At 46.7% G+C, this 22968-nt stretch overlaps 1 protein-coding gene across 1 annotated transcript in view; it reads right to left on the bottom strand.

The window, feature by feature from the left end:
• Window positions 1–22968, bottom strand: part of LOC129860776 (membrane-associated guanylate kinase, WW and PDZ domain-containing protein 2-like) — a 49450-nt gene that overhangs the window by 4348 nt on the left and 22134 nt on the right. The window contains exons 6-16 of the mRNA XM_055931504.1: window positions 21882–22056; window positions 21642–21718; window positions 20435–20602; window positions 18299–18941; window positions 17592–18162; window positions 17423–17486; window positions 16865–17275; window positions 2565–2765; window positions 2268–2344; window positions 1941–2087; window positions 1674–1812 (exon numbers count right to left, since the gene is read on the bottom strand). Coding sequence (XP_055787479.1) covers window positions 1674–1812; window positions 1941–2087; window positions 2268–2344; window positions 2565–2765; window positions 16865–17275; window positions 17423–17486; window positions 17592–18162; window positions 18299–18941; window positions 20435–20602; window positions 21642–21718; window positions 21882–22056 — 2673 coding nt within the window. The remainder of the gene's footprint in view (window positions 1–1673; window positions 1813–1940; window positions 2088–2267; window positions 2345–2564; window positions 2766–16864; window positions 17276–17422; window positions 17487–17591; window positions 18163–18298; window positions 18942–20434; window positions 20603–21641; window positions 21719–21881; window positions 22057–22968) is intronic.

The following is a 22968-nucleotide window of genomic DNA, read 5'->3' as shown; positions in this document are numbered from 1 at the left end:
AACGAGAACAGTAGAGACAACATTAAAGACAACATTAAAGACAACAGTAGAGACAACAGTAGAGACAACAGCAAAGACAACAGTAGAGACAACAGTAGAGACAACAGTAGAGACAACAGTAGAGACAACATTAAAGCCAACAGTAGAGACAACAGTAGAGACAAGATTAAAGACAACAGTAGAGACAACAGTAAAGACAACAGCAAAGACAACAGTAAAGACAACAGTAGAGACAACAGTAGAGACAACAGTAGAGACAACATTAAAGACAACAGTAGAGACAACAGTAAAGACAACAGTAGAGACAACAGTAGAGACAACAGTAGAGACAACAGTAGAGACAAGATAGAAACAACAGTAGAGACAACATTAAAGACAACAGTAGAGACAAGATAGAGACAAGATAGAGACAACAGTAAAGACAACAGTAGAGACAAGATAGAGACAACAGTAGAGACAACATTAAAGACAACAGTATAGACAAGATAGAGACAACATTAAAGACAACAGTATAGACAACAGTAGAGACAAGATAGAGACAACATTAAAGACAACAGTAAAGACAACAGTAGAGACAAGATAGAGACAACATTAAAGACAACAGTAGAGACAAGATAGAGACAACATTAAAGACAACAGTAAAGACAACAGTAGAGACAAGATAGACAACATTAAAGACAACAGTAAAGACAACAGTAGAGACAACAGTAGAGACAACATTAAAGACAACAGTTGAGACAAGATAGAGACAACATTAAAGACAACAGTAAAGGCAACAGTGAGACAACAGTAGAGACAACATTAAAGACAACAGTAGAGACAACATTAAAGACAACAGTAGAGACAAGATAGAGACAACATTAAAGACAACAGTAGAGACAAGATAGAGACAACATTAAAGACAACAGTAAGGACAACAGTAGAGACAAGATAGGGATTGAGGAGGAGACAAATAAATGGAGGACTAACAGGAACGATTACCAACCGCGTATTCTCTGTCCGGCCGATGACATAGAAGCAAGGCTCGCCTAGCTTGGAGTTGGTCATACATAGAGACAGACTGGACAGCTCCACTGACAGGGAGAGAAGAGGAACGGAGGAAGAGCAAAGAAGAAGAGAAAGATGTGGAGTAAAATAAAACAGGGAAAGAAGACAGGAAATAAAGAGAGAGCAAAGGAAAACGTGGTGGGGAGGTAAGAGGGAAGGTAAGAGGGAAGGTAAGAGAGAAGGTGAGAGATGGAGGGTTCAAAGAATGAATCACAAGGAGAGAAATAATAAAAGGAAGGAAAGCCCCAAAAAGAGAAAAAAGAAAAGCATTGTTAGTAATTTAGTAGAAGGGTAAGAGGTTATACACCCAAGACAGCCAGAGAGATATAATACAGCCAGAGAGATATAATACAGTCAGAGAGATATAATACAGCCAAGAGAGATAAACAACAGCCAAGAGAGATAAACAACAGCCAAGAGAGATAAACAACAGAAGTTTGACAGTTTGAGGAGGATTCTCTAGTGGTTATGCTCAGTTGAATGTCCTGATTCTCTCTAGTCGCCACCTTATCCTCAGTCCTCATCCCACCTAGTCTGTTAAAATCAAGTGAAACTGAGTGACAGTTTGTGCTGTGGAAGGAGTGTCTCTGGGGTTTTACAGTGATTCCAACTTTTCTGTGTCTTACCGTAATCTGGTACGTATCCGTTGCCTTTCTTTAGCACCAGGTGTATGCGGTGTCCTCCCCTGCGTATCTGCTCTACAGCCAAGCTGTGGGTCATCCCTGCTGTGCTGTCCCCATTGATCTCCACCAACTGGTCACTTACCTACAGCACACAGTTACAGCACAGTCCTCAAGTTGAGGTAACTTACAGTTTTACAGGGAAACATTAGACACAGCATTCTTTAAAGAGGTAGCCTCGGTTGGTCCAACATTCTAAAACAATACACTCACCTGTATTTTGTGGCTGCGTGAGGCAGGTCCTCCCTCCATCAGTCCTAGTACGTACAGACTCATGTTGTACTCATTTCCCCCCCGCAGACTGAACCCAAAACCTGTTGGGCCGCGGTCTAGATCCACACTGTAATACCTAGAGTCATGCTAAAGAAGAAACAGAGAGGGAGAGAGAGAGGTGCATGTCAGTCTCCGGAAAAGAGAAAGATACACAGACAGAGAAACGGTGAAAGCGAGTGCGAATGTCTCTGTGGAAAGGAAGCACTGACCGAGGACATTATACACTCACTCAGACACACATAATGGAAGGATGGCCCCTGCCCTCACCTTGGGTCGTGACCTGTGCCCTTTTCTGCTTCTGTAATTGGGGTCATAGTCTGCGGTCTCTGATAGGCTGGATGAGTCTGAGAGAGAGGAGGGGTGAGGTTAGCATGTCAATGAAGACGGAGAGTAAAAAGGTACTGGATGCATGTACACACAGAAAACATTGACAGTGTCTTAGTGACCCTGTGAACTAGAATGGGGAGGAGATTAGTTTATTTTCTTCTTAAATGTGAGTGTATAGGCTGTGTGTGTATGTGTGTAAATATGTGTGTGTATACAGGTGTGTTCCTTTGCACTCACATGTGCTAGGACGGGGGATGATGGTCAGGCGTAGGGTGTTTCCAGCTCGGCGCAGGATATGGGCAAGCTCCCGGTGGGGTAGAGTCACCACAGAACGCCCATCGACCGCCTCCAACCGGTCACCGGGTCGGATCTGACCGCTCCTCGCCGAAGGACTGCCCCGACGCACCGTCACGAACCGGTGAGGGAGGAGGGAGGCGGCTGGAGAGAGAGAGAGAGAGAGAGAGAGAGAGAGAGAGAGAGAGAGAGAGAGAGGAGAGAGAGAGAGAGAGAGAGAGAGAGAGAGAGAGAGAGAGGAGAGAGAGAGAGAGAGAGAGAGAGAGAGAGAGAGAGAGAGAGAGAGAGAGAGAGAGAGAGAGAGAGAGAGAGAGAGAGAGAGAGAGAGAGAGAGAGAGAGAGAGAGAGAGAGAGAGAGGAGAGAGAGAGAGAGAGAGAGAGAGAGAGAGAGAGAGAGAGAGAGAGAGAGAGAGAGAGAGAGAGAGAGAGAGAGAGAGAGAGAGAGAGAGAGAGAGAGAGAGAGAGAGAGAGAGTGAGAGAGAGAGAGAGAGAGAGAGAGAGAGAGAGAGAGAGAGAGAGAGAGAGAGAGAGAGAGAGAGAGAGAGAGAGAGAGAGAGAGAGAGAGAGAGAGAGAGAGAGAGAGAGGAGAGAGAGAGAGAGAGAGAGAGAGAGAGTGAAGTTCCACAGTTCCACCATCTCATAAACCCCTAATTAGTCCTGTATCATACAGGATCATACAAGAGCACATGTTCCTCAAACCTCAGACACCAAACCCTTGGTTGAAGTACAGTGCTGCAGTAGAAACTTTAACACTTGAAGAGAGAGAATGCCACAAACCTGTTCCTCACCTGTTCCTCACCAATACTTGTATTTTTGTTTGAATTGGTTGCTAATTAGAGTGAAGAGCTATTAAGCGAGGTCATCTAAAAGGGACACGTGGGAACAGAGAGAGGGGATCTAAATCATCCTGGTTCGGGCCAGAATCCCTCAAAACAAGCTGTAATTAAGCCTATGCTGTTTTTGGCAGGGTTATATAATCAATGACTGCACTTAGTCTGTACACTCTCTATCTTCCCATCTCCAAAGCTCTCCTCTCCTCCTTCATTTCCCCATCAATCAGCCTATCCCTCCATCCCCCTGACACGCCAAGGACGAGTTTTTGTCCTTGTTCATTTGACAACATTTTCAAGTACAACATGTCTTCTAACTGTGTGTGTTTCAATCTTTTATAGTACCAGAGACAAGCAAACTCTATACATAATGTAATAATTCCCTCTGTCCATTTCGCTATCCCAATACTGCAGTCCTTTTCTAAACTGTAGGCAAGAAATGTGTTGCATAATTAGCAAAGGACAGTAACCTGGTCTATACTGACCTATTTAAATACACTCTCTCTTTCATACACACACACCAAACCACACACTTTATTCAGTCTATGATGTTTGTGCTTGCTTGACATTTTCCCTGACTGTGAGAAGAACCCTGTCCAGCATTTCCCAGCCCCACCTCCCTCAACTCAGCTTACAAAACATCACTCACACTGCATTGACTCACCCTCACTGTCATGCACAACATCAGAGACACAGACTGCAGCTAAGGTGGCCCATGGTGTGTGTGTGTGTGTGTGTGTGTGTGTGTGTGTGTGTGTGTGTGTGTGTGTGTGTGTGTGTGTGTGTGTGTGTGTGTGTGTGTGTGTGTGTGTGTGCTTCTCTGAAAAAATGTAAGATCATAACTGAGGATTGACATGGGAAATGGATAATCGTTATACAATGTCATGTCTGTTTCCATGAAAAATGCAATCTCAACCCTACAAAATGAACCAATATCGTTAAAAAGTATGATGCAATAATTCACAATAAAACGCATTGGCTTCATTCATTAATCTCCTAAACTAACTCAGCTAAAAGACTAGTTAAGGATGATATTGAGAGGCTAGTTAAGGATCTTACCTGACACCTTAGACCCACTCCAATTTGCATACCGCCCCAATAGATCCACAGACGATGCATCGCCATCGCACTGCCCTATCCCATCTGGACAAGAGGAATACCTATGTAAGAATGCTGTTCATTGACTACAGCTCAGCCTTCAACACCATAGTGCCCTCCAAGCTCATCATTAAGCCCTGGGTTAGAACCTCGTCCTGTGCAACTGGGTCCTGAACTTCCTGACGGGCCACCCCCAGGTAGTGAAGGTAGGAAACAACACCTCCACTTCGCTGATCCTCAACACATGGGCCCCACAGGGGTGCGTGCTCAGCCGCCTCCTGTACTCCCTGTTCACCCATGAATGCATGGCTACGCATGCCTCCAACTCAATCCTCAAGGTTGCAGACGACACAACAGTTGTAGGCCTGATTACCAACAATGACGAGACAGCCTACAGGGAGGAGGTGAGATGCCAGGAAAATAACCTCTCCCTCAACGTCAACACAATGAAGAGGTTGATCGTGGACTTCAGGAAACATCAGAGAGAGCACGCCCCTTTCACCATCGACGGGACCACAGTAGAGAAGGTGAAAAGCTTCAAGTTCCTCGGCGTACACATCACCGACAATCTGAAATGCTCCACCCACACAGACAGCGTGGTGAAGAAGGCACAACAGCACCTCTTCAACCTCAGGAGGCTGAAGAAATTCAGCTTGGCACCTAAAACCCTAAAAAACTTTTACAGATGCACCATTGAGAGCATCCTGTCGGGCTGTATCACCGCCTGGTATGGCAACTGCACTGCCCGCAACTGCAGTGCTCTCCAGAGGGTGGTGCGGTCTGCCCAACGAATCACCGGGGGCGCACTGCCTGACCTCCAGGACTCCTACAGCACCCGATGTCACAGGAAGGCCAAAAAGATCATCAAGGACATCAACCACCCGAACGATGGCCTGTTCACCCCGCTATCATCCAGAAGGCAAGGTCAGTACAGGTGCATCAAAGCTGAGACCGAGAGACTGAAAAACAGCTTCGATCTCAAGGCCATGAAACTGTTAAATAGCCATCACTAGCCGGCTACCACCCGGTTACTCGACCCTGCTGTACAGTTGAAGTCGGAAGTTTACATATATCTTAGCCAAATACATTTAAAATCAGTTTTTCACAATTCCTGACAAATAATCCTCGTAAAGATTCCCTGTCTTAGGTCAGTTAGGATCACCATTTTATTTTAAGAATGTGAAATGTCAGAATAATAGTAGAGAGAATTATTTATTTGAGCTTTTATTTCTTTCATCACATTTCCAGTGGGTCAGAAGTTTACCTACACTCAACTAGTATTGGGTAGCCTTCTATAAGCTTCCCACAATAAGTTGGGTGAATTTTGGCCCATTCCTCCTGACAGAGCTGGTGTAACTGAGTCCGGTTTGTAGGCCTCCTTGCTCGCACACGCTTTTTCAGTTCTGCCCACAAATTTTCTATGGGATTGAGGTCAGGGCTTTGTGATGGCCACTCCAATACCTTGACTTTGTTGTCCTTAAGCCATTTTGCCACAACTTTGGAAGTATGCTTGTGGTCATTGTTCATTTGGAAGACCCATTTGCGACCAAGCTTTAACTTCCTGACTGATGTCTTGAGATGTTGCTTCAATATATCCACATAATTTTCCTACCTCATGATGCCATCTATTTTGTGAAGTGCACCAGTCCCTCTTGAAGCAAAGCACCCCCACAACATAATGCTGCCACCCCCGTGCTTCACGGTTGGGATGGTGTTCTTTGGCTTTCAAGCCTCCCCCTTTTCTTCCAAACATAACGATGGTCATTATGGCCAAACAGTTCTATTTTTGTTTCATCAGACCAGAGGACATTTCTCCAAAAAGTACGATCTTTGTCTCCATGTGCAGTTGCAAACAGTAGTCTGGCTATTTATGGCGGTTTTGGAGCAGTGGCTTCTTCCTTGCTGAGCGGCCTTTCAGGTTATGTCGATATAGGACTCGTTTTACTGTGGATATAGATTCTTTTGTACCCGTTTCCTCCAGCATCTTCACAAGGTCATTTGCTGTTCTGGGATTGATTTGCACTTTTCGCACCAAAGTACGTTTATCTCTAGGAGACAGAACGCGTCTCCTTCCTGAGCGGTATGACGGCTGTGCGGTCCCATGGTGTTTATACTTGCGTACTATTGTTTGTTCAGATGAATGTGATACCTTCAGGCGTTTGGAAATTGCTCCCAAGGATGAACCATACTTGTAGAGGTGTACCATTTGTTTTCTGAGGTCTTGGCTGATTTCTTTTGATTTTCCCATGATGTCAAGCAAAGAGGCACTGCGTTTGAAGGTAGGTCTTGAAATACATCCACAGGTACACCTTCAATTGACTCAAATGATGTCAATTAGCCTATCGGAAGCTTCTATAGCCATGACATGATTTTCTGGAATTTTCCAAGCTGTTTAAAGGCACAGTCAACTTAGTGTATGTAAACTTCTGACCCACTGGAATTGTGATACAGTGAATTATAAGTGAAATAATCTGTCTGTAAACAATTGTTGGAAAAATGACTTGTGTCATGCACAAAGTAGATGTCCTAACCAACTTGGCAAAACTATAGTTTGTTAACAAGACATTTGTGGAGTGGTTGAAAAACGAGTTTTAATGACTCCAACCTAAGTGTATGTAAACTTCCGACTTCAACTGTACATAGACATGGAATCACTGGTCACTTTAATAATGTTTACATACTGCTTTACCAATTTCATATGTTTATACTGTATTCTATTCTACTGTATTTTAGTCAATGCCCTACGATATTGTCTCATCCTAATATTTATATTATATTTCTTAACTCGATTCTTTTACTTTAGATTGTGTGTATTGTTGTGAATTGTTTGATTTTACTGCAATGTTGGAGCTAGGACCACAAACATTTCGCTACACCCGCAATAACATCAGCTAAATATGTGTATGTGACCTATAGAATTTGATTTGATTTGAAAAGCTTCTTACAGGACCATCTGCCAACCTCCTCTCTTTCCCTTCTTCCCTACTCCCTTTCTCTCTCTCCCTCTTCTTCGCTTCCCTCACCCTGCCATACAGTAACACCCTCTTGCCTGCCTCCGCCATCTCGCAAAGCCCCCCTCTCTCTCTCCTAGGTGTACTGGGCTGTGTGTGGTGACAGCTGGCTGTCCTGTGTTGCCATCGTCATTATATAACCAATCAGACAACATCAACACCCAGAGACAGATACTCATGCATCAGAGATGCCACACTCCCTCCCCCTCCCTCCTCCTAGTCTTAGTATGAAAACCATACAGTACACTAAGTACTTCCTGATCTGTCCCATTGTTGCTGTACAATCAACAAGAGTGTAATCCCAGACTATGATAGTCAGGCAGATGTGGTGTGTGGAGGATCACATCCGGTTAATCATTGTTTTAAATGAGTCAAAGGACTAAGTTGTCTCTCCAGATCTGAGTACAATCTGGGTGACCCAGGCATGAAACTGCAATCAGGTCAAATCAGAGCAGAGTTTTATAAGATAGTGTTATCATACATAATGCATCAGCAATGCACACACACACACACACACACACACACACACACACACACACACACACACACACACGTATTTCCTCTGGCTCTCCTTGTTCTCCTGTCTGTCAGGAGTAATCCCACTGCAGTAAAGTATGCCCAGTAGCAGAGCAGGCTGACTGTGACTGTGACGCGCTGCATTGATCACCGCTCAGTACTGATAACAGTACCTCTACAGCTCCCATGCTTCAGGCAATCAGGCAGTGCAGAGATCCCTCCAGCACCGCAGGCCGCATATAGAGGAAATGTGTTAAAGCCAGGAGAGGCAGTGGGTACGTTACATGCTTGCTAATGCTATTAGCACAACTGATAACTAGCATGATTGCTACGCAGCTACGTCAACAGATGTTACTATTAAACCTGCTACTGCCATTACTACAGTACTATCATACCTGCTGGCTGCTACCTAAGCTGCCACTGTTAAACTGCTAACACTACCACTACTGTTGCAATTACTAATGTTACTACTACTGATTATTTTTACCAGTACTATAACCACTTGTAGGATCACATCCTCAAATACAGTACAACAACTGTTTAAGCTACTGCTTACAGTATACCATGAATGTCTCAAACGCCAATGGTGCCCGAGGAAACAAAGGACGAGAAACATATTGCAGCTGTTGAACTAATTGACAGCATCTGGTGCATATCTGTAATGTTAATTTAAATTAAACAAAATTCTCTCTCACACACACACACACACACACATACTCATACAGTGTGACAACTCAAGCAAAGCATCAAACTTTGACAGACAGCATTCAACCAGAAACCAGAAAGCCAAAACACGTACATATAAATACCACCACTATCCAAAGCTAAGTGCATTAAACGTAAACTACGCAACATAATTACGTTTGGAGTCCTTGACAGTTTTCAAAGCAGACTGTAGTCTTTCCAACATGACTCTTTGAATAACATACGTAGCGCAAAGAAAAGCCTGAATTCCCTTAAAACAGCCTGGAGATGCTTAGATCCAAATGCCTGGGAGTGAGATCAATAGGAAACAATGAACTAAAACATATCCCTGGTGTTGCTCCACTGAGGAAAGGTCCAGCGTAGCGTCTCACTGAAGTCAGAGAGAGGGCGGAAGGGAGAGAGAGAGAGAGAGAGGAGAGAGAGTTTTAATCTTTAGAGAAACCAGACTGAACTGTTTTACTGCAGAGCGAATGGGTGTGGAAAGCGATAGAGGGGGCGGGTGCTCACGAGAGGGAGAGTGAGGTGAGGTATATAGAAAATAATAGATTATGGGAGGAGCGAGATACAGAAAGAGAGAGGGAGGGATCGAGAGGGAGAGAAGAGTTATTGAGATAAGACAGGGGTGAAATGTGGGTGAGAGAGAAGATAATGGAGCGAGAGACAGCCTTTGTCCTGTCGAAGGCGAGAAAACGAAAGATCTACAACCTTAATCCTGCTACGACAACATTAATGTATGGTAGCTTTGCCCATAAAGAAAATTGAACTGCATTTGAGTTGAATGGTCAGAGGGGCAAATACAAAGAGAAGAGAGAGCAGTGAGATAATTAATCACACGGAATGGATAGTATACTGTGCTATCATTTACACCAGGGCTCTCCAACCCTGTTCCTGGACAGCTACCGTCCTGTAGGTTTTCACTCCAATCCTCATCTAGCGCACCTGATTCTAATAATTAGCTGTTGACTGTGAATTTTCTGTTGATTTCTGGGAGTCTCATCTCCCTAAGTTGTTGATTTCTGGGAGTCTCTACTCCCAAGTTGTTGATTTCTGGGAGTCTCATCTCCCTAAATTGTTGATTTCTGGGAGTCTCTACTCCCTAAGTTGTTGATTTCTGGGAGTCTCATCTCTCTAAGTTGTTGATTTCTGGGAGTCTCATCTCCCTAAATTGTTGATTTCTGGGAGTCTCTACTCCCTAAGTTGTTGATTTCTGGGAGTCTCATCTCTCTAAGTTGTTGATTTCTGGGAGTCTCATCTCCCTGAGTTGTTGATTTCTGGGAGTCTCATCTCCCTAAGTTGTTGATTTCTGGGAGTCTCATCTCCCTAAGTTGTTGATTTCTGGGAGTCTCATCTCCCTAAGTTGTTGATTTCTGGGAGTCTCATCTCCCTAAGTTGTTGATTTGTTGTGCTTGCAAGTTAGCTAGCAGCAGTTCTCAGCTGTTAGCAGTTTCTTACTGCCGATAAAAAAAGGATGATTGCCATAATTTCTCCAAGTCAGTACTGCATTATTTTATGGAACAAAGCAAACAGCAAACCTTGTAAACAATTCATGGTAATTCATGGTAACCTTGTAAACATTTAATGTACACCTGGTGTTTATTTGAAACAGGGGTTTATTTGCTGAAATGTGTGCTGTTGCCTGGCTATTAAAAGGGACAGGTGGCTATTTGAGACTCGCCATTTAATTGAAGTTTTACACTATATAATTAGTGCCCTCTAGCTAATAGTTAATCAGGTGGGATGTTTTCCCCTTCACAGCCATAATGATTACACAAACTAGCTTCATTGTGCTCAGAGATTCTTGAAAGATGAGACAATCTACTTTTTTTCCCACAAATATTTTTCTTAATATTAACATTTGAAATATATATTTTGATAGACCAAAGTATCAGCTATCACACCATGTACAGGAACAACCTAATAATGATTTCATATTTTCAGAAAATGCAAAGTACTGGATTTATGTCAACTCCGTCAGACAAGATAAAAGGCATTTCATTTGTAAATTTATTGCCCAACAAGTGTTTAACCTTTTCAGGTGTGAGTTCCAAATATCTCTAACGGTTCCACCAGTGTGATTTTTTTTTTTTTTTGGAACGCGATGTCAGAATGCGCTCATTGTTCCAAAATGTGATTGTTACCCAACAGGAAAGTTATCCGGCGGCGGCCCTCAAATGTTGTTGTTGCTACTTCTGTGACTGCCTGAACAATGCATCCAGAAATAAACTGCTCACATTGAGGACATTACGTTGTAAAGACTGTGTTTGTGCAAAATGTCCAGCTCAACCGCTGACTGTTGCGTCAATCGTAACTAGACATTCTAATGAAGTGTTCTAATCACATTGGTTTGAGAATATGCTGCAGGGACCACTGTAAAACGATCACACCCGTGTGTTCGTACGCGTCAAAGGGTTAAAGGCCTTTATGGTTTCATTCTCACAATAGATTATTCAAATATGCAATACATATTTTATTTTATTGTGCTATACAATGTTCCAGGGCAAATTTTGTTAGCATTTTGGCATGTTTTCTACATTCAGAACATAAAACAACATTTATAAAGCAAACATTAGATCAGATCTAGCCCACCAAACAAGTCAATAGTTTAAGCATACGTTGCAGAACAGTGTCTCAAATATTTTTTCTGAATATTGACAACAACAAAAATGATCTTAAGGGAGTTAGCCATCAGTGACGGAGTTGACAAGCCACTAACGGAGTTGACAAGCCACTGACGGAGTTGACAAGACACTGACGGAGTTGACAAGCCACTGACGGAGTTGACAACAAATACTTAAAACAGACATATTGTAAAGGCTGTCAATGTTGTTCTCCCCCTTTAACGAGGAGGAGCATGGATAGGACCAAGATGCGGATTGAGGGAAATAAGCCATCTTTTAATGAACAAACAGCAAACAAGACACTACAAACTACAAAACAACAAACGTGACTAACCTTCAACTGTCCTGTGAGGACACAGGAACAAACACCCCCAAAACACCAGTGAAACCCTGGCTGCCTTTGTATGACTCTCAATTAGAGACAAACAATACACACCTGTCTCTAATTGAGAATCATACCAGGCCGAACACAAAACCCCACATAGAAATACAAACATAGACAAACCCACCCAACTCACGCCCTGACCAACTAAAATGAATACAAAACAAAGGAAAACAGGTCAGGAACGTGACAGAACCCCCCCCTTAAGGTGCGAACTCCGGGCGCACCAGCACAAAGTCTAGGGGAGGGTCTGGGTGGGCGTCTGTCCACGGTGGCGGCTCTGGCGGTGGACGAGGTCCCCACCCCACCATAATCAATCCCCGCTTCTTTATCCCCCTCCCAATGACCACCCTCCCACTAACCCCACCTAAATGAAGGGGCAGCACCGGGATAAGGGGCAGCACCGGGATAAGGGGCAGCACCGGGATAAGGGGCAGCACCGGGACAAGGGGCAGCACCGGGACAAGGGGCAGCACCGGGACAAGGGGCAGCACCGGGATAAGGGGCGGCAGGTCCTGGCTGAGGGACTCCGGCAGGTCCGGGCTGAGGGACTCCGGCAGGTCCGGGCTGAGGGACTCCGGCAGGTCCGGGCTGAGGGACTCCGGCAGGTCCGGGCTGAGGGACTCCGGCAGGTCCGGGCTGAGGGACTCCGGCAGGTCCGGGCTGAGGGACTCCGGCAGGTCCGGGCTGAGGGACTCCGGCAGGTCCGGGCTGAGGGACTCCGGCAGGTCCGGGCTGAGGGACTCCGGCAGGTCCGGGCTGAGGGACTCCGGCAGGTCCGGGCTGAGGGACTCCGGCAGGTCCGGGCTGAGGGACTCCGGCAGGTCCGGGCTGAGGGACTCCGGCAGGTCCGGGCTGAGGGACTCCGGCAGGTCCGGGCTGAGGGACTCCGGCAGGTCCGGGCTGAGGGACTCCGGCAGGTCCGGGCTGAGTGGCAGCTCCGGACTGTAGGGCAGCTCCGGACTGTAGGGCAGCTCCGGACTGTAGGGCAGCTCCGGACTGTAGGGCAGCTCCGGACTGTAGGGCAGCTCCGGACTGTAGGGCAGCTCCGGACTGTAGGGCAGCTCCGGACTGTAGGGCAGCTCCTGACTGGCGGGCGTCTCTGGCAGCTCCTGACTGGCGGGCGTCTCTGGCAGCTCCTGACTGGCGGGCGTCTCTGGCAGCTCCTGACTGGCGGGCGTCTCTGGCAGCTCCTGACTGGCGGGCGTCTCTGGCAGCTCCTGACTGGCGGGCGTCTCTGGCAGCTCCTGACTGGCGGGCGTCTCTGGCAGCTCCTGACTGGCGGGCGTCTCTGGCAGCTCCTGACTGGCGGGCGTCTCTGGCAGCTCCTGACTGGCGGGCGTCTCTGGCGGCTCCTGACTGACGGACGGCTCTAGCGGCTCCTGACTGACGGACGGCTCTAGCGGCTCCTGACTGACGGACGGCTCTAGCGGCTCCTGACTGACGGACGGCTCTACTGGCTCGGGACAGACGGGCGGCTCTACTGGCTCGTGGCAGACGGCTGACTCAGATGGCGCTGGGCAGACAGATGGCTCAGACGGCGCTGGGCAGACAGATGGCTCAGACGGCGCTGGGCAGACAGATGGCTCAGACGGCGCTGGGCAGACAGATGGCTCAGACGGCGCTGGGCAGACAGATGGCTCAGACGGCGCTGGGCAGACAGATGGCTCAGACGGAGCTGGGCAGACGGCAGACTCTGGCCGGCTGAGACGCACTATAGGCCTGGTGCGTGGTACCGGAACTGGAGGTACCGGGCTGAGGGCACGCACCTCAGGGCGAGTGCGGGGAACAGGAACAGGGCACACTGGACTCTCGTGGCGCACTCTAGGCCTGGTGCGTGGTACCGGAACTGGAGGTACCGGGCTGAGGGCACGCACCTCAGGGCGAGTGCGGGGAGAAGGAACAGTGCGTCCAGGGCTCTGGAGGCGCACAGGAGGCTTGGTGCGTGGTGCCGGAACTGGAGGCACTGGGCTGGAGACACGCACCATAGGGAGAGTACGTGGAGGAGGAACAGGGCTCTGGAGATGGACTGGAAGCCTGGTGCGTGGTGTAGGCACTGGTGGTATTGAGCTGGGGTGGGAAGGTGGCGCCGGATATACCGGACCGTGAAGGAGGACACGTGCTCTTGAGCACCGAGCCTCCCCAAACCTACCAGGTTGAATGATCCCCATAGCCCTGCCAGTGCGGCGAGGTGGAATAGCCCGCACTGGGCTATGCAGGCGAACTGGGGACACCACCTGTAAGGCTGGTGCCATGTACGCCGGCCCGAGGAGACGTACTGGAGGCCAGATACGTTGGGCCGGCTTCATGGCATCCGGCTCGATGCCCAACCTAGCCCTCCCAGTGCGGCAAGGTGGAATAGCCCGCACTGGGCTAAGCACGCGTACTGGGGACACCGTGCGCTTCACCGCATAACACGGTGTCTGACCAGTACGACGCCCTCTTACTCCACGGCAAGCCCGGGGAGTTGGCTCAGGTATCCAACCCGGCTTTGCCACACTCCCCTTTAGCCCCCCCCCAAGAAATTTTTGGGTGAGCCTCTCGGGCTTCCGTGCTAGCCGCGTACCCTCATACCTGCGCTCCTGGGCTGTGGCTGCCTTCTTCTCCTCCCGAGAGCGGCGATTCTCTCCCACCTTAGCCCAGGGTCCTTCTCCATTGAAAATTTGCTCCCAACTCCATTCCTCTTCTCTCCATTGCTTTAGTTCTTGTTCTCTCTCCTCAATCCGCTTGGTCCTGTTGTGGTGGGTGTTTCTGTAAAGGCTGTCAATGTTGTTCTCCCCCTTTAACGAGGAGGAGCATGGATAGGACCAAGATGCGGATTGAGGGAAATAAGCCATCTTTTAATGAACAAACAGCAAACAAGACACTACAAACTACAAAACAACAAACGTGACTAACCTTCAACTGTCCTGTGAGGACACAGGAACAAACACCCCCAAAACACCAGTGAAACCCTGGCTGCCTTTGTATGACTCTCAATTAGAGACAAACAATACACACCTGTCTCTAATTGAGAATCATACCAGGCCGAACACAAAACCCCACATAGAAATACAAACATAGACAAACCCACCCAACTCACGCCCTGACCAACTAAAATGAATACAAAACAAAGGAAAACAGGTCAGGAACGTGACACATATTTCTGCCTCTAAAAATAAAAGTTCAATATAAACATTTGTAAAATATAGAAAATGATTCACTTGAAAATCACCAATTAAAACATCAACATTCTATCAGAGCTTTCAGCAATCTGACGGAGTTGACGTTAGACAAAATTCTGACAGAGTTGACAAAAATTGAATTTGTCTTCTTCATTCAAGTGGTATACAAAGTAGCAATTGTATTTTTCATCAGTTGCTTCATGACTCTAAAACCTAATTAAAATAAACATATTTGAACCAAAATTCATATCCTATCTTAATCTCTCAGGCAGAGGGAGTTGACAGTTTATGGTTGTGACCATGGTGATTTCAATATTGTTTGTTTATTGTTTGTTTAATCTATCAAAAGTAGAGAACTTTCCAGACCATGAGTGGCCTTGTTGCAATAGATGTAATGAAGACAAGAAGAAGGGGTCCTTATGGTGTCGCTAACCCTGCTCATTCCTTATTCATTTAGGATTTTAGATAAATCTGACTGAGTTGACCAAATCCCCAGACACCTTTTTTTTTTTTTTAGAAATCACAGTTTTAAGAGAAATATTCTTTAAAGTCAGAGAGGGCTATTGCAAGAAACTACAAATATCCTTTTTCATTAAATATTCATTATTGCCAGTTGTTGAATTTTAAACACTTTTTTTGAGGGTTTGAAATTGGGATCCCTTGCTCCGGATAAGGGCATTTACAGGTATTGAGCCGACGTGGAAATGAATAATATCGAAAATATTGATAAAATTCCAAAAACTAATTTCCCTAAATATAATTTGTAAGCTTAAATAACGCAACAAAATCCAAATTGGTTAACTATATAAAAAAAAAAGTCCCTGCTGGACAAGGATTGATCTAACTTTCAAGAATCTCTGTGCCTATAACTAAATGTGATAGAGATGCAGTGTACTGTGTAGGGTTACAGTAGCATTAAGACTATGAGTGTAAAGCAGTGTGTTATCATCAGAAGGTTATTCTGTGGGAGGCAAATGGAGCTGACAGGCTGATTTAGATAAGAGCACTGACACATATAAAACCCTGTGTGGCTTAGGTCCTAATAGCCCTGTGGCATGGGGCTTCACGCTGGATAATATCACTATCGATTCCATTGATTTTCATGAGGTGCAGCGAGTTCACATGCGATACCCACACACACACTAACAAATATTAATCAAATGCACTTGCACACTTAGGCAGCACCACACAAAATATTACACCCTATAACAAATATATAACACCTTGTTACAGACAAGGATGCGCACACACACACACACACACACACACACACACACACACACACACACACACACACACACACACACACACACACACACACACACACACACTCACACACACACACACACACACACACACACACACACACACACACACACACACACACACACACACACACACAGCAGGAAGCCGCACAACACCCCAACTTTAGCATAAGGATGATACACATAGTGCATTACATGCTGTCATTGGACTGTTACTGTGTTTTCTGATTCCATAGTATCTGTAGTGCTATTCAAAACACTAAATGCATAACGAGCAGGATGATGTCATCATGGGACTACTGGGGGTGGGGAGGTCTGTCTTTACGTGACAGAGACCTATGACTCAACATCATGACTCAGTGACTGTCATGCAGCCATCATAATATATTCAACATCCTACAGAACAGTATGGCCAATTGGGAAGCTTTTCTCTTCAAGCTGAAGGCCATCTTTTCACTGGGTGATGACATTTGTTAAGGGACACGATAAGGGATTTGGTATTAAAAGGTATGCTTCCTATTTTCTGCAGTAACTCCATTATAATACCTAACCATTCAAGAGAGGGGGGAAATTGGGAAAAGTGAAAGTCATCAATCCAACCAATTAGAAGACGTAATGTGGCAAGTGCTCTGCTACAAATCAATCAGTTCTCACCTTTCCTGTTCTCTACATCCTCTGAAGCGATGACAAATCCGAACCCCTCTCCTGGCTTCCTCCTCAGCTCCACATCAACCCCCCGGGGCACACGGTTCCATCCCCCTCCCTCCTGCCCTGGTCCTGGGATCACCACCTCCCTGTCCCCCTCATCCTCCATGCCCTCGTTCAGCCAGTCTTTGGGTTCCATGGTGAGGGTGACTGGGACTGACTCCAGGAAACTGGTGCTCTGGACCAGAGAGGAGCGCACCATGGCCGGGGGAGGAGGGGTGGAGGAGGGACGGGGTAGGATCAGGACGTCCGCAGGGGGTGAAGGATTGTTGTCTGATGCCACGGGTGGAGGATGGGGGCAGAGAAGTGGTGAGGGGACTCTGTGCATAGAGTTGGGGGAGATGGAAGAACGGTGTGAACCTGAAGAAGAGAAATAACATTACTAAAGACAAAGGAATTCTTGAGAAATGTTTTGAGTCTCTATTCATCACTTGGGCTGAGAATATAGTCATAAATAAAACAAAACACTTGAGAACAAGTTTGCAGGAAACTAGCTCATGTTCTTACCTCTTCTGTGAACCAATAAGACCACTTCTCCTTGTTTGGTGTGTTCCTGGAGAACCTGTTGTACCTGGATGGAAAAGCATCACTTTATTATATCTGATCTAAATGTTCCTATACTTATTCTCCATCTCTTTCCTTATCTTCTTTTTCTGCTCTTTTCCCTCCTCAGTACCTGTGCAAAGCTGAGACTCTGGACGTCTGCTCCGTTGATCTTCATGATGGCATCCCCTGGCTGTAGGGAGGAGCACTGCCTCCTGTCCCAGACCCTCTTGACAAGGGCCAGCCTGCCCCCCTGTCCCCCGGCCGTCACACTGAAACCCATTCCCCCTCCACCCTCACACTGAGCCAGGGCCACTGGCACCAGCTCCCCTCCACCTCCAACCCCACCTCCCACCCCAAAGCCACTGCCCAGGCTCATCGCCCCGGGAGACGAGATGCTTATGGGGCTGCCGCTGCCGCTGGTATAGCCATGGAAGCCATTGAAGCTGAGGTGGGGGCTGTCAGGGGTGGGAGGGGGTCTCAGCAGGGAGGCCTGGGGCCTGATGAGGCGGGAGTACGCCCCTCCGCCAGGGGAGGACGAGAGACCGGGTGTCTCTGACTTGGGCATGGGAAGTCTGGACACAGGGAGAGTGGAGGAGGTGGACAGGGCGCTCTCAGACAGGTCACTCTTAGAGGTTCTGTAACGCAGGGGCTGAGGAGGGGTAGAGAGGGAGTTATTGTTGTGGTTACGGATCATGAATGCCCTGCAGAGAATGAAAAGAGAAAGAAAGATAGTCAGGGTTCTCCATGAGAGTAAATGACCTCTAAATGACATTGTTTGTGTGTGTGTGTGTGTGTATATATCAGTGTGTGTGTGTGTGTCTGCGTGTTCTACCATACCTGTGTGAGCCGATGGCTGAGACCACTTCGCTGTCACTCTGGCAGTTGTCAGAGGCCTGCAGGCGGGCGAGGCCCCTCAGTGAGCGGGGCGGGCGGACCGGGGGGGTGGTGGGAGTGATGCTACCACTGGATTGTCTGTATGAGGGTGGTGTAGGGGAGGTGGAGTCAGATAGGTAGCGACTGGATCGTCTGTACGATGGTGGGTCAGCGGAGTGAGAAAGATGACCGCTGGAGTGTCTGTAAGAGGATGGTGATTGGGTAGTTGTGGAGGTGGCATTCCCATTGGCATCTAGTCCTGGCCTCACTCCTGGACCCATATAACCCACGTCATGGTGGTGAGAAAGGACCCCGTTGAGATTATGATACTGGGTCTGGGTTGGGGCTGTGGATGGGCGGAGGAGGGGGAGGCGCTGGTGTGAGGGCTGGGGCTGGGTGGTGGTGGGTGGGAGGAAGGGGTCACAGATGTCGGTGAACCCAGGATGGGGCTGCTTGGGGCAGCCGTCGGGGTTGTAGAGCATGGGGTATCCCCTTCGGAGGACCATGTCCACACTGTGGCCAACAGGAACTGCCTTCAGCATCTCTACCACTTCTTTGTGGGACGTTCCCAGGACACAGACGCCATTGATGTACACCAGGATATCTGCTGTATGGACAGATAGGAGAGGTTGAGCGGGAGGTCTGGTGAAGTTATACCATTGCATTAGTATACATTTCAAACCTACACTCTGTACTGTACTTTGCAAATAATTTGAAGGGACACAACAATGTACTGTAGTTCATAAATGGTATACTATCTTTGTATACTGTTGTGTACATGTGTTTTTGGGTGTGTGTAGTAGTATTTCATATTTTATTGGGATCCCCAATTAGCCGCTGTCTTGCTTCCTGGGCTCCAAACAGGAAACAAAAAGACAAATAAAATACATCATATAATATAAATAATACAACATAACACTACATAATACTACTGGTTGACAGAATGCCAAGAGTGTGCAAACCTGTCATCAAATCAAAGGTTGGCTACTTTGAAGAATCTAAAATCTAAAATCTATTTTTGGTTGCTACATGATGTGTTACTTCATGGTTTTGATGTCTTCACTATTATTCTACAATGTAGAAAACAGTCAAATAAAGAAAAACCCTGGAATGAGTAGTGTCTAAACTTTTGACTGGTACTGTACGTGTGTTGATGCATTGGATGATAGATTATGGCATGCAAACCATTAGGATTAGGGATTGATTGAGATGTACTCTCTGTGAGAGATCACAGAAAAATCCCACTACTATAATCCATCTCCAGTCAGGAGAGAGAATGACAGAAAGAGAGATTGGGGGAGAGGAGGGAGAGAGAATGACAGAAAGAGAGATTGAGGGAGAGGAGGGAGAGAGAATGACAGAAAGAGAGATTGAGGGAGAGGAGGGAGAGAGAATGACAGAAAGAGAGATTGAGGGAGAGGAGGGAGAGAGAATGACAGAAAGAGAGATTGAGGGAGAGGAGGGAGAGAGAATGACAGAAAGAGAGATTGAGGGAGAGGAGGGAGAGAGAATGACAGAAAGAGAGATTGAGGGAGAGGAGGGAGAGAGAATGACAGAAAGAGAGATTGAGGGAGAGGAGGGAGAGAGAATGACAGAAAGAGAGATTGAGGGAGAGAGAATGACAGAAAGAGAGATTGAGGGAGAGGAGGGAGAGAGAAACGTATACATGCAGAACAAAAACAATTTCTAAGATTTCATATCAAATCAAATGATATTGGTCACATACACATGGTTAGCGGATGTTACTGCGAGTGTAGCGAAATGTTTATAACATTTTACCGAGTTACAATTCATATAAGGAAATAAATGCATTAGGCCCTAATCTATGGATTTCACATGACTGGGCACGGGCACAGTATTAGTTGGGCCTGGAAGGGCATTTACGAGGAACATGATATCAACATTGGCCCAGTTATGATACCGTAGGGAAGCGGAATCTAACATATCTCTAGAAAAGTCTGTTTTCTACTATCAAAGAAAGTTTTAAATGCATTTTTGCTGTTTCAAATCACATTCTCAATCCATTCACAACTTTGCATAAATGACAATCATCTCTGTATATTGTCCTGTCCCTCCGCTCCCTTCTTCCTCCTCTCCTACCTGTGTTGAGAGCTCCAGGTCCCCCTGGCGTGACACTGTAGACCTGGAGGAACTCCCTGGCTCTGCTGCCCCCCACGATGTTGAAACCAAACCCCCTGGGACCTTTAGAGAAGCGTGTGTGGATAGAGAAACCCCTCAGCTCCCCTGGCTCGTCTGTGAACCCTGGTACTGAGAAAGAGCGATGGAGGGATGGAAAGAGAGGGGGGAAAAGATATAGAAAAGAGCGAGAAGGGCAAAGAAACACAGAGAGAGAGGCTTACAACAGGGAGGGAGAAAGACAGAGAGGTTTTGTGCAATTGGAAGGTAAAGAGGAAATAAAGGTCACTATGAAGAGGTTGAGAGAACAACAGAGAGAGAGAGAGACAGAGAGAGGTTGCACCCTGTGTGTGTGAATGTGTAAACTGCTTAGAATGTGCCACTTAGAGCTGAGTTGAGCGATGCACAACACTGAAAATTCATGGCCAGATGGCACTTAGTGCAAAACGTTTAGAAATAAATAGACATGCAGGCAAAGTGTTTTTTCCGTCCTGTCATAATGTCCCACAGAGAAGATTCAAGCTCCTTGAAAGGAAACAAACTCTCTGGCTGATATGTATCGCCCCCTGCTGGTTACAACAGTAAACTGCAATCCACTCAACAGATTCAGACCAGCTTTACTCGTGATATTATGGCAGATGGGATTTCTCACTGCTATAATCAGCTATAATGGTCAAACGTTGACGTATTATTGTGTTATCTGTGAATCACATAACATAATTATGATAGTAGGTTGTCAGTGTCATGCCCAACACATGGCCTCTGTCAGACATAGCAGCTAGCAAAATGGCTCCCTGCCATTAGTTCCAGGTTCTGGCTTGCTGTTATCGGGTTAGGGCTTAATCACTACACAGTATCTAAATTATACTGAAAGCGTATTTCATTTCATTTGACTCTATTAACAGGCTCACTGTGCCTATGGTCCTATGATCCTAGTCTAATTAATGTACAGACAGCATTATTAGGCAGTGCAACGGTTAAACCATCGTTTCTCAAACTCGGTCTTTGGGACCCCAAGGTGTGCACATGTTGGTTTTTGCCCTAACACTACACAGCTGATGCAAATCATCAAAGCAAAAACCAAAACGTGCACACATTGGGGTCCTGAGGACCGAGTTTGGGAAACCCTGAGTTAAACTCTACAGCAGTATTTCCATGGGAGAGAGCTCACATGTATTTTTGTCAAGCGTTGTCTCTCTGTTGCTCTGTGCACGAGGATCCTGCCAGCTGGTCATCTTGGAGTTATGGCTGAAAGAGAGTGGCAGACAGGCCACCTCAAAGTCATCAATCAATCACCATGGTAATGCTATATAACAGTATTTACAAGTCAACACATTCAAAATTTAGAGGAAACTGATCCCGGACCAGTCAAAGAGAGCATTTATCCATATAGAATAGAATAGTCACTCACTCTATGTAGAAAGGCTCTCCTGAGTCGCTGTAGGCTACCTCCCAGTTTTTAGGCATCACTGCTCGCACCCTGGCACTGGTGCTCCCATGGCCGTTTTCCATGGCACTGCCATCCCCTCCAATGGACCTTCTGGACAAGGAGACGGGATGTGCATTGCTGATACCCACTAATCGACCTGGAGCGTCAATAAAGAGGACAGTGAAAATGATGTCACTGAAAACTTGTGTTTGACACATCTTACTATAGAAGTTCTCAGATAGCCTACACTCAGTGAAAATAGAACCATTGAATAACTTACTCTCTGAAATCATGGACATTGGCTACACTGAATGTAGTTTACAGCTTTAAATTCACATTTACAGATCCAGATCCATTGAGTTAAGTGTTTCAAAAATCGCAAAAGGCAAGGCATGCACTGCTGTTCATTGACTACAGTTCAGTAACACTATGGTTCCCTCCAAGCTCGACACCAAGCTCAGAGCCCTGGGTCTGGTCACCCCCCACTGCAACTGGACTTCCTGACGGGCAGACCACAGGCTGTGAGGATTGGGAACAACACTTTCTCCAAACTGGTTCTTAACACAGGGGGCCCCCCAGGAGTGTGTCCTCAGTCCTCTGCTGTACTCCGTGTTCAAATTCAGCATGCCGCCCCGGGTCCTCTCCAAATACTACCGTTGCACCATCGAGAGCGATCTGACCGGTTGCATCATGGCCAGGTACGGGAATTGCTCCGTCCATGGCAGCAAGGCCCTCCAGCACGTGGTGAAGAACATGAACATGACTGGAACATGACTGGGACCATGCTCTCACCCATCCAAGACATCTACTTAAAACAGTTCCTGAGGAAGGCACACAGCATCATGAAGGACCCCACACATTAGCTGTTCTCTCCCTTACCGTTGGGCAGGCGGTATCGGAACATGAGATCTGATACCAACAGGCTCAGAGACAGTTTCTATCTACAAGCCATCAGACTGCTGAACACTTGAACTGGACTGACCACATGCTCTGATTCTCTTCACCTTAGCACAGATGCACTAACTCATGCACACACCCACGGAGACATACACACACAAACACATATATG

This window comes from Salvelinus fontinalis, chromosome 8 (genome assembly GCF_029448725.1).
Source record: "Salvelinus fontinalis isolate EN_2023a chromosome 8, ASM2944872v1, whole genome shotgun sequence".
NCBI lineage: Eukaryota > Metazoa > Chordata > Actinopteri > Salmoniformes > Salmonidae > Salvelinus > Salvelinus fontinalis.
The sequence above is the reverse complement of the archived record's forward strand: the minus strand, read 5'-3'. Positions and strand labels throughout refer to the sequence as shown.